The 12,308-nt window shown below is 36.8% G+C and overlaps 1 protein-coding gene and 1 long non-coding RNA gene across 16 annotated transcripts; one reads left to right on the top strand and one right to left on the bottom strand.

Moving 5' to 3' along the window:
* Nucleotides 1-1,968: 1,968 nt before the first annotated feature.
* LOC112143395 (zinc finger protein 260) lies at nucleotides 1,969-6,765 on the bottom strand (the record flags this gene model as incomplete). 15 transcript variants are annotated; one of them, XM_036215850.1, is given in 10 exon segments in its annotated part: nucleotides 1,969-2,302; nucleotides 3,674-3,995; nucleotides 4,089-4,191; nucleotides 4,814-4,862; nucleotides 4,972-5,020; nucleotides 5,432-5,512; nucleotides 5,585-5,635; nucleotides 5,731-5,864; nucleotides 6,223-6,250; nucleotides 6,374-6,765. In XM_036215850.1, coding segments are annotated over 2 exon segments (349 nt in total), but the record flags the coding sequence as incomplete, so codon positions are not given.
* LOC112143397 lies at nucleotides 6,747-9,694 on the top strand. The gene is made up of 3 exons (XR_002918728.1): nucleotides 6,747-6,827; nucleotides 8,794-8,931; nucleotides 9,543-9,694. It is a non-coding gene; the product is annotated as an uncharacterized LOC112143397 (long non-coding RNA).
* Nucleotides 9,695-12,308: the final 2,614 nt, after the last annotated feature.

Raw genomic sequence — 12,308 nt, 5'->3', positions numbered from 1 at the left:
CTTCAAGTGGCCACTAAAGATGCTAAAGCAGTTAGCTGAAAATAATGAAGCTGAAAGCTTGCTAAAATATTAGCCAAAGGCCAAAGTAGCCAGAAATCAAGAAAGCTGTTTAAATTAGCTAAAAACAACCAGCTTAATGCTAAAATGTTAGCTAAACTCCAAATTAGCCAGAAAGCTGGAAACAAATCTAAATTAGCCAAAAAAGCTAACACAATGCTAAAATGTTAGCTAAACTTCAAATTAGCCAAAAAACTGGAAACATGTCTAAATTAGCCAAATAAAAGCTAGCATAATACTAACACATTAGCTAAACTGCAAATTGGCCAAAAAACTGGAAACTTATCTAAATTAGCCCACCCCCCCCAAAAAAGCTAGCATAATGCTAAAATGTTAGCTAAACTCAAAATTGGCCAAAAAAAGAAACCTTTCTAAGTTGACACAAAACAATGGCTATCACAATGCTACAATGTTTGCTAAACTCCAAATTAGCCAAAAAAAGGGGAAACGTGTTTAAATTACCCAAACACAGCTAGCACTATGCTGAAATGTTAGCTAAACTCCAAATTAGCCCCCAAAAAATCTTGAAACATGTCCAAATTAGCCCAAAAAAAGCTAGCATAATACTAAAACGTTAGCTAAACTGCAAATTGGCCAAAAAACTGGAAACTTATCTAAATTAGCCACAAAAAAGCTAGCATAATGCTAAAATGTTTGCTAAACTAAACCAAAATAAAAGGGAAACGTGTCTAAATTACCCAAACACAGCTAGCACTATGCTGAAATGTTAGCTAAACTCCAAATTAGCCCCCAAACAATCTTAAAACATGTCTAAATTAGTACAAAAACAGCTAGCACAATGTTAAAATAATGGGCAAACTAAAAATTATCCAAAAAATTGAAAACACATCTGAATTAGCCAAAAATGGCTAACACAATGCTAAAATGTTTGCTAAGCTTCAACTTGTCCAAAATACTGGAAACATGTCTAAATTATCAAAAATAAGCTAGCATAATGCTAAACTGTTAGCTAAACTCCAAATTAGCCAAAAAACTGGAAACGTGTCTAAATTAGCCCAGACAAAAAAGCTAGCATAATACTAAAACGTTAGCTAAACTGTAAATTGGTCAAAAAAATGGACATGCATCTAAATTAGCTAAAGACAGCTAGCTCACTGTTAAAATGTTAGCTAGACTCAAGATTAGCCAAACAAATGGAAACATGTCTAAATTAGCCAAACACAGCTAGCACTATGATAAAAATGTTAGCTAAACTCCAAATTAGCCCAACAAAATCTTGAAACATGTCTAAATTAGTACAAAAACAGCTAGCACAGTGCTAAAATAATAGCCAAACTCCAACTTACCCCCCCAAAAATGAAAACACATCTGAATTAGCCAAAAATGGCTAACACATTGCTAAAATGTTTGCTAAGCTGCAACTTTTCCAACTTGTCGCCTCTTCTGACTCATTTTATTGAGGTAAAGGAGATTTTTCTTCATGCAGCTAAACTTGATGACTTGTTTTTTTAAATACGAGTTGTAAAAGCATTTCCATATTTATTATTTGTTTGTTTTCCGTTCGTTAAAATTGTGTTTTTTTGTTGTATTATCTCCGTATGAAGTCCACTGCTGCAACCATGATGCAACCTATTTTGGTCATCTTTTACTAATCTAATGTTCTGTGTCTCATTTCTGCAATTTCCTGCCTATAAACAGTAAAAATGGTCATCTTGGGTTTAACTAGAGTCATTTATGAGTTTATGAAAACGTTTTTATCTTCAGATTACCGCTGATCAGTCAATATTTGCTCCTAAAAGTCAATATTTCTCAGGAATTGTGAAAACAAAAAATACATAATGTCAAATAAAGGTTTTAAAAAGTGGATTTAAGTCAATTAAAGTATCTTAAAAGTCTACTTTGAACTTTTTGAAGTTCCTGAAGAACTTTTTGTCAGTTACAGAGACGTACCCTCATCCAGCCTGTCCATCTGAGCAGCAGATGAGGATTCTTCATCTCTCTGTTGTGCAGCCGTCCTCCTCGTCAGCCTCCCAAAGGGCTTCAGGGCGAAGAGCAGGCCGCTCTGCTGTAACAGCACGAGGCAGCCGCTCAGGACGTCCTCCCTCCACCGCCGGGCGTCCTCAGCGTTTTCGGTCACGCTCTGCAGCTCGGCCTCCAGCCGCTCCAGACGAGCCTTCAGAGTGGAGATCTCAGAGAGCAGGAGGGAAGACATCTGCGAGAAAACGCTGCAGATCTTTCTGCTCGTCTCCCTGGACAACATCTCTGATGTGGAGTCAAAGCCCGACTGCGAGGATGAAGTTCAGAGAATTTATGGGAGAAACACTTTTGATTGAAATAGATTTGAAAAAGAAGAAGCAGACACTCATTTCAACTCAGTTTGAGGCGGAGTCTATTTATACATTTGGACAAACCACTGAGTTTAGAAAATAAAACTAATTTATCTTTAACTTTTTCGTGTCTGTAATTAGATTATCGACTTTTATTTTTACTTGAAAAATTAAATCGTGCATACTCTCACTTAAGTATTTTTACATGAGATGCACATTTAGATACTATTACTATTTAAGTATTTTTAATTATTTTTTATTTTTTTATTTTGGGCGTTTTGATTTGTCTTCATTCTTTTTACATTCATCACCAAAAAGTTTAAAAACACACAAAACAGTAAATATAACTGGTTATGTTTTATTATAATCAGAATTTTTCTCTGACATGAATACAGAATTTGATTTTTAATGTTTTGACCTAAAAGTTGATCTAAAATTATTCTAAAATTACAAAGTCCTTTATCAAAAAGTAGAACACTTGAAGTTTATTCTATTAGGTATACTTGAGTACACGTATAGGCTACTGACTGAATACTTTTTCAGACTAAGTTGGAACAATCTATGTCGACAATCTATAGGTAGTATTTAAAAAGAAAACCTTAAAGTATACTGCCTCACTTTCTGTACAAACTAAATATACTTGTAGTTCACTGAAATATATCGTTTGTTAAAGGGATTACTAAGAAAATAAACTTTCTCTTTTGTCTTCTGGATAAGTTGTATAGTTTTTAGTAACAGTGTTTAAAAATATACATTTGACATTCAATTATAAAGAATTTAGTCAAATTTAATTTATCTCATTAATTACAAATGTCTAAAAGTGCATTTTTAAACTATTCTACAAACTACTTTTTGGACTATTTTTTGGCATTTACTAAGATTTTTTAGGCTTTTTTTGGAGTTTAGGTTATATTTCAGCTACATGTTAGCCGTTTTGGCTAACCTAGTTTTTGGTTTCAGTTTTTAAGGCAAATTTGACATTTAGCTATTATTTTAGCTGGATATCAGCTTCAGCGTGATTTCAGCATCTTCAACTATCAGCACTAGCATCTTCAGAGGCCAAATTCAGCTTAGAACATTCACACTAGCATTATCACAGGTAATGCTATATATCTAGATCATAATTATGTTAAAAAGTTACTGTTTTAAGGTTTATAAAATGTGACTATCTGACCAGTTACACGTGACTGGAATTTTAAGTCCAATCTGAAATCACAGGCAAATCGTGTCATTTAACTTGAATTTATTTCACCGATTAGAGTTCGTAACTACGGAGAAAACTCTGTCCAGACAAATATCTTTGAAGGCTGAAAATGATGAAAACTTACTGAAGTCGTTGTCATGGTTTCATGAGGTCAGAAGGACCCAAGTGCTGGAAACATTTCTGTGTGTGAGGAGGTGATTGATTTAGAGAGGGGGATGAATCCAGAGTCGGCGTGCCGGCAGGGGGGGTGGAGAGAGATGGAGAACCCAGAGAGGAGAGGCTGCACCGGGGTTTGCAGATGGTGTCCGAGGCTTGGGGAGGTGAGCGCCGTTCCTTTGTCCTTCTGGAGCTGGAGGACACGGCGAGCAGGTAGAACTGAGTCTGTGAGTCAGCTGAGCGGAGAGGTCCAGAGATGGTTGGTTGTTGGTCCTCGTGGTTGAAGGATTCTGCAGACAGGAAACAGTTCATGAGCAGAGTACTGGAGGGTGAGGAGAAACTAGAGTTTAACATGAATATCAGAGACACTGCAGGTACAACACCTAAAGGTAGACAATGATCTGGCAGCTGAGATGATGAGGTGAGTACCAACTCCTGCTGGAACACCAGAGTCACTCCAAAGCTGTAAGCACCAGGAGGGGGGGGCTGCATGGGAGGACCAGACAGTAGTTTAGAAATTCAGACCTCCAGACTCAGAGAAACCGAGAGAGCGGACAACGAGATAGAAAAACAAGTTACTGGAAAGATATTTATTGTAGATTTTGCAGCACTCCAGAATGAAACTTGCCCCTTTTTAATTTTAATTTTCACCTTTTGTATTGTCCAACTCTACTTAGTGGAGGAGTACATCACGTCCCCTCCATCTTTCATGTGTCTGTGTGTTCACAAACGCAGTAAGACTGTGAGGAAGATGTTCTTCACCTTAAAAATAAACGCTGGAGACGATCGCAGCGCTAGAAAAGCATAAACACCTCTAAGAAGTTCATCACAGGTTTGGTGGACAGTCACAAGCAGAACCAGCCGACATTAGTCTGAACTAGAGCGGTGATTGGATGAGACTGATGTGATGAAGTATAAACAGCTTTAAGGACCAGAAAATAGAATCTGAAGACTGAACTGGTGTTTTGATAGAACTTTCTGAGGAAACTTACTCCACTGAATGTCATTTCAGACGAGGTGCTAATACAGAGAGCTTATAGTAAAGTAAAATACATTTATTTTAGCATGTTGAAACGTTATACTCAAGTAACAGGAAGAAAATACTCACATCAGCATGAAATGCTGCAGCAGCTGTCTGACATCTGCTGAGAAAAGAACTGAAAAAGAAAACAGGAGAACTTAAATAAAGAGAGCTGACGTGAACCTGATAGTTTTTAATTACATTATTATGTATTCAATGAGCTTCAGAAGTTTGTATTAACACACCTGAAGGTCTCTTCCAGTTCTCCAGACAGGGTCAAAGATTCTCCTGGTACTGCAGAGAATACAAATAACACACAAATCAAATGTTTACCAGTCAAAATAGATCAATAAATAAAGTATTCTGAGATGTGGCTCCATGCTGAACCTTTAAATCTGTTAACCAGGTTCCATGTTGAACCTTCAGCCTGAGATCCAGGCTGCTGTTAGACAGTCTATCCAAAGATCACACTTGGTCATAGAACAACTTTTCATTTCTGTAGCATCAACCTAAACATTGTTCTGTAGAGATCATCACCAAAACCATCAGGGTGAAGTGAGTCCAGAAAGAGCTTCTGTTTCTCAGCTATAAATATTGTCTGAATAGAGACGTTATCATCATCATCCACCAAACACGACACATCTACCTCTTCTTTTTTCTCTATCCTATTAAAAACACAGAGTGAGAAAGACCGAGGACACTCACACAAAGCAGGTAGAGATCAGCTGGACCTGTCTGTCTGCTCCAAGCTGGAGAAATCCACATGACCTCTGACCTGAAGGTTTCCTACAGGGATTGATACTAATTAGTAAAATAAACATTTCCAGTAAAATGACAAAATAACATTTTGTGCACAACCTGTTGCATGTGACGGCACTCTGAAGCTTCAGGGTCGTCCGTGTGGTGCAGCTGGATTTTATGGGACAGAAACAATAAGACCTCAAATATCGGCAGTTCATCCTGAACTCTGTAATCTACTTCCTGAGTAAAAACACATTTCTGACCAGTTTCAGCTTGAACAAACAGACTGACACGTTTCTCTGTAGAGTTCTGATGCATCACATGATCTGCTGCTCTGACCTTCACTGTCCTCTGAGGACATCTCTGTTCTTCTGCTGAAGCAGACGTAAGCTCTGCTCTTCAACAGGAAATGTTTGATCAATATGATGATCAAAATGCCTCAAAGTATTTTTAGTTACAAAGAGATAATTTGAAAACATTTCAAAATATATTAGAATACAGAGAAACACGTAGAGATGAAAAACATTTACTCTCAATTACTAGATTAACCTTTAGGATGAAATAGAAGTTTAAACATCCACTCTAATGAAAATCATGTGTTTTTAACATGTTCTTGTAGCATTTTTCTCAAGGAGGACATGATGTACATAAAAGAATTTAATATCAAAACAGATAAATACTCAAACCGTCATCATTTAATCCAGATTTCATTCTGATTGTTCTACAAAAAACAAGCAATTCCTATCGCTACAAACCTTAGATATCGGATAGTGGAGAAAAGACCTGCAACACAGCAAAAGAGAATACGAAGAGGAAGTTAGCACGTCTTTGTTAGCCACGTGACTTTGTTTACTATTACACGGACTTAAATACATGCTCTAATAACAAACAAATGTTACAACTTACTCGTGAAAGCTCATTCCACATGATCCGCTACCCAAAGAGTTCCGGTTGTATCCGAAGTCAACACAAACAACCGGCATGGTTCCGGTTCTCCGTCAACTATCGCTGCTTTAGCACGTAGGGCTAGCTTAGCTTGACTCCTGCCACATGGAGGCGCCGCTGGTTCCCCCCGGATCCCTGAATGACGCGTCAATCTACGTTTATCAATACGTCTATGGTAGCGAGGGCGGGGTCTAACTGCGGTCCAGCTGAATTGCGTCACGCCTCCCAGCATGCACTGCGGCTGAAACTGTATCTTTTTAAAAGAAAAAATAGATTTATTTGTCGTCATATTTCATTTATAAACAACATATAGTGTGTATTTCAAATTTTCCAACACATTCCAGCAATAAAAATTTTTTTTAGCGTTAAAACCGTGAGTTTGGGACGTACTACCATATGCAGGGTATAAATACAAGTGAGCGACATTTGTACACTAGGATCAGTTATGCTGTCAGGGAGCCGCCTGCAGTGGGTGAGGCGTTGGGTAGGACCTAGGTGCTCGTACTGGGCTTCCTCTACGGTGATGTGGGGGAGGTGGGCGGGCTGCTACGGTGATGTGGCTCGTCCAGGTCTGTGATGATGTCACCCGGTGACGCGGTGAGGCAGATCCGGTGTGGTTGAGCAGGTCTGTAGTCAATGCACGAGGGCGACGGGGGGAAGCTGCAGAGACGGACGGACATGTCTGTGTAAGCTGTAGTACACGGGTGTGCCCGTACGTTAGCACCCTGACTGGCATGATTGATCCTTTTGTCTTATTCTTCTTTGAATCATTATCTAACTGACTTTTCAAGCCTTAAATTAAAACATTGAAATTGATTTTTGGTTGATTTCCAAAGAATTGGAAAGAAAGGTGACGGAGGTAAACATTTTTCCAGCCATACTGACTGATCATAAATCCGTCTATATCAAATTAAATCTTACTAGTGAGGAGAGGAGACCCAGTAAATTAAAAATTAAATTAAAAAAAAAAAAATCTGCAGATGAAACCACGATTTTTTTTAATGTCAGCAAAATCCCTGGGGCTTTATCTGCTGTTTCTCTCTTTTCAAGCATTTCTGGATTAAAACTTAATTTTAAAAAATGTGAAATTTGACCTGCAAATAATGTTACTCATAAGGAAGTTTGTGGTATTCTTGTGAAAAAAAAGCTGTTACTTACCAAGAAGGTAAAGATATGGAGGATAACTTTAGCCCTGTTACTGAAACTATTAGAATGAAGTTTAACAGCTGGTTAACTAGAGATTTGTCCATTCATGGTCGAGTACTTCTAACTAAAGCAGAAGGATGTCTAGAGCGTCATATATTTTCTCGCCACTAGATGTCACTAAAACTCCGTGTTCGGATCTGGATCAAATTCTTTTTAATTTTCTGTAGAAAAACAAAACCCATAAAGTTAATAAAAACGTCCTGTCAAACTCTTCAGCTGATGGAGGATTAGAGGTTTTGACTTTTACTGTTTTCAATCGGGTTTTGAAAATTAAGTGGATCTCTTGAGAATCTCAATAGTTCGTGGAATATTTTCCCAAACTATTTATTTGGTAATTTAGGAGGTGTCATTGTTTTTTTACTGAAATGTCCGTTTTGTGTCAGAAAACTCCTGTTAGATTGGACAATTTTCCCCAACAAGCTCCTTTATGCTGGACTCTTATGTTCAAACACAACTTTTCTCCTCACAATTGCATTTTGTTGAACAATTGTTCCACAAAAACAAAAGTTTATTTCTACAAAACGGGTTTGTCAATAAAATGATTACAGTAAATCAATTATTTGATGATAGAGGAAATCTGCACATGTGAAAGTTTTTAACGCAAATACAGTGTTGTTATACCTTAAAAAGAATTTGATTTGGTTATTGCCTTGATTCCACATAATGTATATTTTATAGCACAACATGTAAAATATGAAGACTTCAATTTAACTGAAAAATGGATTTTATTTAATGGAATTGGTCTAGTTGTTAAGAAGGGCGCAAACAAGTTTATTAGAGTCCAGTTAGATTATTATTCAAATATTCCTGAATGCAAACATAGGTGGCCATATTTAGATATAAATTAATGGAACGCAATCTTTTAATTAGCAGCTTTTTGTTATCCCCTAATTTATTGTTCATAATGTATTTGTTTTTTATCTTATTTTATTACTTATATATATAATTTTATTCTTGTATTTTTTCTTTAATTTTTTTTGTTGTTGTTTTTTGTTTATTCTATCTCTTCTGTACACTGTTCAAATTGAAACTGTCAAACATTTTGTACAACTGTTTCATATGTTGTAAATTTCAACTTTTGTCATAAAAAAAATCATGCATAAGAGTAGTTATTATTGCTTTATGATGTGTTTTGGTAAAATTAAGTTTTACAATTTTATTTTGGAATTTTTAAGGAACTGTCAGAAACAACATGCAGGGCACTGATCAAGAAATTGAAATTTATATCAAAAGATGGCTCCATTGGGCTGGGGACCGAGATGGAGGCAGACGAAGAAGAGAAGAGAGGCGACAGGCTTCCAACACTCCTTCCTGTAAGTTAGTTACAATATTTTTATGCAATGTATTTGTCAAACCTTAAAGTAACCATCTCATAAACAGTGGGATTTATAGTTAGAACTTTCCATTTACTTGATTTATAATCTTAGTTGAAGTGAAGTCCAAAGCTAACCTAACTAACCCATCACTAGCTTTTTAATTAATTTAATTAAATTTTTACAACTAAGTGAATCCAAAGTTGGTATTGAAATTCATCAGGGTACTGGACTCCAGACAGCAGATAATCAATCTAACAGTTGTTGAGCCCACAAGTTCATTTAATATTTGGGTTAGATGGGTGTTATTTTAAAATATTTAAAACATTCAAAATATTAGGATGTGCAGGATATATTTAAAAATGCTCGGGTTCGATGTTTTAAACTCTCTCTCCAAATATATATTTATGTATTATTCCATTCATTTTTCAACTCTATTTTTTATCTTTGTGTTATAGCCCTTATCCTTAAAGGGTAATAAATGACTTTCTTTTAACCCAATACCCAGGCACGTAAAAAAATAAGGCATGCTTTTTATATTCAACTATGATTAATGTTGCATTTAGCCATAAATACCATAATTTTATTCATTTTTTTTATCCTTTGTGCAGGTCTGGATGACACTGAGCTTGGATGGGCCTAGCCTGGGCATAGATCAAGATGGAGAGCATGCTGGGGCCTGAGGGAAGCCTATGTCTGCAACAAAGCTGTCAGTTTTTAATTAACTTTTTTCTTTGAAGTAATAAAATGTAACTAGACTGTTGTTTCTTTTATCACTTTCTTAAACCATGAACATTTTACTTAAGATAGGCAAATAAATATATGATTTATTTACTAAAGGATAAAAGTTTATCTGAAGATGCCAGGTTATCCATAACCAACTATATTTACATTAAAAAATATTCCCAATATTTTTAGTTATGGAAAATTGTGCTTCAAATATTTTTGGTTTCTGGTTTATGAATGTCAAATATGAGAATGACCCACCATGCTAAATTTGGAACAAAAGGAGATGTGTGATCTGGACAGAGTAAGGCCCAAACAGTGGCCCAAAGTTGGATCAGTACATTTTCTGTGGGAAATATTTGGGTGGGTTTATCCTCTCGCTGGGTGGAGAGCTCCTACCCCAGGTGGAAGAGTCAAAATTTCTTGTGATTTTGTTCACGAGTGAGGGAAGATCAGTGTGTAAGAGCGCCAGACGAATTGTAGTGGCATCCACCATTGTGCTGTCGTTGTACCGATCCGTTGATGAAGAGAGAGCTGAGAGAAAGCAAAACTCTCAATTTACAATCGATCTTTGTTTAAGTTCTCATCTATGATCATGAGCTCTGGGTCATGACTGAAAGAACAAGACTGCAAGTGGCTGAAATCAGCTTCCTCCATAGGGTGGCTGGGTGCTCCCTTAGAGCTAGGGTGAGAAGCTCAGTCAACCGGAGAGAGCTCGGAGTAGAGCCGCTTCTCCTCCGCATCGAGAGGAGCCAGTTGAGGTGGTTCGGGCATCTGGTCCGGATGCCTCCTGGACGCCTCCCTGGAGAGGTGTTCCGGGCATGTGGGCGGAGGCCCCGGGGAAGACCCAGGACACGCTGGAGAGACTATGTTTCTCGACTGGCCTGGGAACGCCTTGGGGGAGTTGGAGGAAGTGGCCAGGAAGAAGGAAGTCTGGGCATCTTTGCTTAGACTGCTGCCCCCGCGACCCGGTCCCGGATAAGCGGAAGAAGATGGATGGATGGACACTTCAGTAAATGGTAAATGGTAAATGACGTATACTTGTATAACGCTTTCTACCCTCCTTCGAGGGCCCAAAGCGCTTCACAGTCACAGACCCATTCACCCATTCACACACACATTCACACACTGGTGGTGGCTCCGCTGCCGAACACTGGCAAGTAAAGTTCACTGAGCCAAGGAAAGTTTGGTTTTTGTTTGCTTTTTGCTTTCCCCTTTCCATTATCACAAAGCTATGAACAGTTGCAAATAAACAGTGTAAAGTGCATATTCAGTGTTTTTTTTTTTACTGAATTCTAGTTTTCAAAATGCCATGCATGGTACATGAGACTGTCTTCACATTACATGAGATTGGAAGGCACTTCCAGAGTATTAAGTCTCAATAAAAACATACTGAAATCTTTTGACTTGATTGTTAAAAAAAGCTAGAGTCATAAATAGTTTTTTTTGACAACGCTGACACTTTCATTGACATACAATTTGCGTTTGAAGCCTTAACTACCCATTTTGAACTACTGACGTGCTTTTGTGCATTTGATTTACCATTTTGAGAAACGGACACTAATGGTTTTGAGAAACGCCCCAGCAGTGGGGCAAACTTTAACACTGATGTTAGAAATGCACAAAAACGATGAGAAAAATTGTAACAATTATGCTTAAAATGGATGTACAAAATATTTGACATGTTGAAAAAGGTTCTGTGCAAAGATACAAGTAATGAAGTGAAGATTCGTTGTACAAACAATGACTAATCAACATGCATGGAAAAGTTTAGGGAGTATTGACAGACATGATAAAAACAAATAAATAATGACCGAAACCAATAGTCAAAAGTGATAATTTTGTAGATATTTTTTATTAATCAACTGTTTTGTGTCCTAAAGGATATCCTATTGGATGAAATGAACATGAAACTGCCTCTAGGTTGTGCCCAAATGACTAAAGTTTGTGGAGGTTGCACTAACTATTGTGAGTAGTTTAATTCTGTTGTGAGAAATGCACTAAAACGATTGAGAAAAAACTGTAATGCAATTCCTTCTGGTTTGAAATCTCCGCTTTAAGGACTCTCTTTATCTGACACGTCATTACTGTAACATTCATGGACCCAACTACATCATATGTTGGTAAAATCTGTTTCTCTGTTCGACGGTCATAAAATAAGTGTATCCAGAGTTTTTTTCAACAAAGAACTCTTTCCCCCCATACACCTATATTGGAATGGAATAATAAATAACTTCTTAAGGGGGGAAAAACTGGATGTAACCGTATAGATATTTGTTAGCCAATAACATTGGAAACATTTATTTTTAATTGATATATGAATATTACCCAGTTAATATTGAAATCAGCTGTTCTTATTTCTTCATTTTCAAATGTACAGTTTTTGGATTTTTTTTTAAGACTGGAAAAATGATAAAACCTACACAATTTAATTTTTCTTTTAGTCAGATTTTAGGTTAATAAATTTAAATATATAGGGCCTACCTAATTAGCTTATTTATTTATGTATTAATTTATTTATTTGACCCCTTTTCATTTCTGACATTAAAAAAACACAGTGAATCTATTAAAATTTCAGCAAATTTAAAAACTCTTAAAACATGTAATCATTTGAACGGTATGGCGTGGATAACTGGTAAACCATTTGGCTA

This window comes from Oryzias melastigma, linkage group LG16, assembly GCF_002922805.2.
Source record: "Oryzias melastigma strain HK-1 linkage group LG16, ASM292280v2, whole genome shotgun sequence".
Lineage (NCBI taxonomy): Eukaryota > Metazoa > Chordata > Actinopteri > Beloniformes > Adrianichthyidae > Oryzias > Oryzias melastigma.
Note: the sequence above shows the minus strand (reverse complement) of the source record. Positions and strands in the feature narration are given on the sequence as shown.